The 3,960-nt window shown below is 46.8% G+C and overlaps 1 protein-coding gene across 2 annotated transcripts in view; it reads right to left on the reverse strand.

The window, feature by feature from the left end:
• The window catches only part of ERLIN2 (ER lipid raft associated 2), a 17,242-nt gene continuing 13,282 nt past the window's right edge, over positions 1–3,960 (reverse strand). For both annotated transcript variants that reach the window (XM_077769528.1, XM_077769529.1), the window contains exons 11-12: positions 3,805–3,884; positions 1–3,433 (exon numbers count right to left, since the gene is read on the reverse strand). In XM_077769528.1, the coding sequence (XP_077625654.1) occupies positions 3,239–3,433; positions 3,805–3,884 (275 nt within the window). In that variant the 3' untranslated portion in view covers positions 1–3,238. The remainder of the gene's footprint in view (positions 3,434–3,804; positions 3,885–3,960) is intronic.

The raw sequence follows: 3,960 nt of genomic DNA on the forward strand, positions 1-3,960 counted from the left end.
TTTTTAAAAATGTAAATACAAAGACTCATTTTATTTAGCAAGACTGAAAATAAAACTCAGATATAAATTCACACCTTTAGTGTTGTCTAAAACAATTCCTCCAGCTATCAACCTAAGGCAATTAATCCAACATATTATTCGTAGAGTCATTAATATAACAAGAATCATTTCTCATTTACAAAGGGGGTCATTAAACCATTGGGGCTCTTTCAAAGTAGAATTCGTTTGACTATTCAATTACCAGCTTACACAGAAATGGGAAAAAAAAAAGAAATGGAAATACAAACACAAACTGATTGGCTATTAACTCTTTTCTAAGGAAGCAATAGAAACCATGGCTAGAATCTTACTGAGCACTAAAGCAGAGGTTAACTTCATGGACACAGAGCAGCCACTAGCCAAGATACAGGTTTATTTTCAACTGAGGATTGAGGCTTATCTTCAATCAAACTTATCAGGTAAGTCAGTAAATACGATGATCTTACTTTCACTACTTACTCTCTGTAAATGGCAAAGTTCTCAGCGCTGAAAGATACACAGACCCATAGAAATTACAATAGATCACTTAAAAAACAACTTTTTTGGGATCGATATATTGCTAAAATTCTGTCAAATTTTTCCCTCCTTCAGCTGAGTATGACCACAGTTACTTTCAGATTTTTTTTATTTTACTCTTATAAAAAGTAACAAACTTTGGCTTCCTTGCAAATATTCTGTCCTTATATTAAAAAAGCGATTAAAAACAGTACCGAATATGAACCACTTCTGTAAAGTTTAGTGAGAAACATTCAGCTAAGGTGACTTTTCCTTGGAAAATCCTACAAAAACTGAATTTTATAAACAGTTACTTGTTTTGATAGAAGTTCCATTTATAAATAGCAGCCATGACTTTACTGCCTACAAAACTGTAGACTGTCACATTTTACGTGTTTAGAATTCAAATGTTTTAAGGTCAGATTTTCGGGTGAGTGTTAAAGAAACAAAGTTGCACAGGCAGACTGGTTAGGCCCAAGCTGAGGAAACTGCTGACCTCCATGATTTCATGGTTCAGGCAGGTTACAGAAAAGTTGACTTTAAACCAAATTGCAACATCTATACTTTGTGTTTAAGGCTGAAGCCACTATAGCAGTGAGCGGGGCAGGTGCAGCAGGACTTTACTGAGACTCTGTTGTGGTTAAAGTGTATCCAGTGCGAGGGACTAACTATCACAGGGTGTTGGCATTAGAGAGACTTTCAAGTTAAGGACATGAGCAACGTGCTCTTCAGAGGCTGAGATAGCCTTGCCTTGTACTCGGTTGAAGTAGTGTTTTCTGAGGCCGGGCAGCAAGCCTCAGGTACGGGGAGCTGACAAATAGGGTAAATTGGAGGTGCTGGATGTCACGTGTCCTGTGGCTCCCAGCAAGTGGTCAGTGGCACCGAAATGGAGGGGAGTATGTCTTAACGACAGATGCCCTGTTGGTCTTGGGGGACCGCCTGTCTTCTGCAAGCACCTGTGCGCACATTAATGTCCGTCATTCCCACGGACATGTGGTCGCTTGCACAAAGGGTGACCGGGACGAGTGCTTTGAGAATTCTAAGTCCCAGCAGTGAGAACAGAGAAGGGCAGCATTTCAGAGTTAACATTGTTTCTACCTAAGCAGGCGGACTGCTCCCCAGACTCTAGACAAGCCTGGTGCTACTTGTGGAGTGAGCCGGCCCGAATTTTGGGACCATTCAATAAGCCAGAAGTCTGGGCATGGGACCAAACAGGAGGTGGGGATCAGTGCCAGTAAGTAGCATTCATGGTATTACCGAGGGGGGAGGGTGGTAGTTCCTTTGTGGGGGTAGGGGGGTCAGCTAATAACAAGGGCGGGTCCTAAGCCAGAGCTTGTCACGCAGAGTAACAACGTGTCTGCAAGTTAACTCGAGATAACCTAGCAAGCCGGTGCACGACTTGTGGGCTACATAAGCTGGACACCCCACCCCCCAATTTCAGGATAGAAGAAAACCTTTCTTTCACGTTTGTTCTCCTCCATCCCAAATCTCCCAGAGTGACTCAAAGTTTTCCTAATTAGAAATGGAAAAAACGAAACTAAAGCCAAAACCAAACATCTGAACAGATTTTGATGCAGCCCTTCCAACCCAGGGGCTGGGGCAGGACCTCGGACATGCACGTCCATCGCTGTCCCTGGAGACTTAGCACTCAGTCTGACCTGTGCGGCCGTCGGTGCCCTCGATTTAAAAACGCTGCTACTCAGAGAACAGGCTCCCTTTTTATCGCTACGTCAGACTACTGCCAGTGCAAGCTAGAGGCATCACGATGGGGAGACCTTCCGGGGGGGCCCTCCTCCTCCCCCAAAGGAGCTCTTCAATGCAGGATCCCCACAGCAGAAGACACCGGATCCCAAGGAACACACGTGGTTGGCCAGGCATGTACCACGGTGGCCGAGAGAGGCAACGACCCTACTTCGGCAGCTATTAAGACACTTGGGTTGTTTGTTCCTGTCTTCTTGATGCCGAGTGGAACCGGTGAGCAGATTTGAGAGCAAAAAACCGAATCACAGCACAGGCAGAAAGTTTTTAAAAAAGTGTGTGGAATGTAGTCGGAAACCACCAGTCCGTTAGACCCTGGGGCAAGGGGGGGGTGTCGGAGAGAAGAGCCCGCAAATTCTAGCATGGTTCTTCCCTAAGAACGCTCAAGAAAGTGCACCTCTAATAACTCCCAGACACCCCGACAGAGACACCCGTGAAGCCCAGCATCCCCTGCAGCCGTCCCCTCGCAGCTTGGCGGGCAGACTCAGAAGCACACGTTTGCTCAGGTGCCGAGCCTCACCCACAGGCGTCTCCCACCTTGGAGGCCGGGGTGAGAAGACAGGTCCGTGTTTTCCCAAGTCAGGGAACCAAATCACCCAGAGGCAACACCCTACGTTTCTCGTTTCTCCCATTCTGTAAGGACCCAGTCCCTACTTAAATCAGCTTCAAAGGGCTAAAATTAGTGTCTCGAGGTCAAAGGTCAAAGCCATGGTTTCCCAATCTTAACCCAAGTCATCTGACCCACTTACCTGAATAAAACCCCAAATCATCACCCCTAGCCCTCCCTTCCCAGGAAGGGAAATCGATTTAAATGCATTTCTTCTTTTTTCACCACCGAACATGGAAGAGAGTCAAAGCAGGTCATGTGGGAGGGAGGAGCATCCTGGTTCATCATTAAAAAATAAAGATCTCTTTTAAGTGTCATTTGAGGTTGTACACAAAGATTTCAGTTCTCCTCAGGGTCTACTTCCAGGGGGTCATCATCGAAACTCAGCTTGTCCACGAACCCCTCAAACTGCTTGCCCAGACTGCTCGCGGCGTCCACAAACATGTTCGGGATGTCCTTGCCAAAGTAAATCTTGCTGTTGGAAGCAATGGCTTTGTACTTCATCAGCTGCAGATACTCCGGGGTCAGCTTCAGCTGTAAGCACAAAGAAGGAAAGGAGGCTAGGTGCAGCCAGATTCAAGAAAACTCGGGGTGGCACGCTTCACTTTTCACAAGGAGAGGGTCTCTGTCAAAGAAAGGCGCCTTCTCTACTCTTTCCTGGCCTCACTGTTCTGTTAGTAACGGGTACTCATGCATTTGCAAGCTCAGAGCTGCAAGAGTTTGAGGAATTTCTGTGTCGAACACAACAATACAAGTCCTGTTGAGGAGTGGCTAAAGAAAAGGGGAGCACCAGGCGCATGTGGAACGGCTGCCAGCACATCTGGCCATCCAACGCCAGGAGCTTGCAAACCACATCAGCCCAAAGCCAAACACACCTTCCCATCATCAGGTGCACTGGGCTTTACCTTGTTTGCCTCGGCGATTTTCATAGCGGTGTAGCACTCGGCATCAGCCTTTGCCTTCTCCCGTGCCAGAAACGCAGCATCTGAGGGCAAGAATGCAGTGAAATGCAGTGTAGCCGCTGCTACCGGAACACCAAGCCCTGAGATGTCCTACCCACC

This window comes from Crocuta crocuta, unplaced genomic scaffold (genome assembly GCF_008692635.1).
Source record: "Crocuta crocuta isolate KB4526 unplaced genomic scaffold, BGI_CrCroc_1.0 scaffold698, whole genome shotgun sequence".
Lineage (NCBI taxonomy): Eukaryota > Metazoa > Chordata > Mammalia > Carnivora > Hyaenidae > Crocuta > Crocuta crocuta.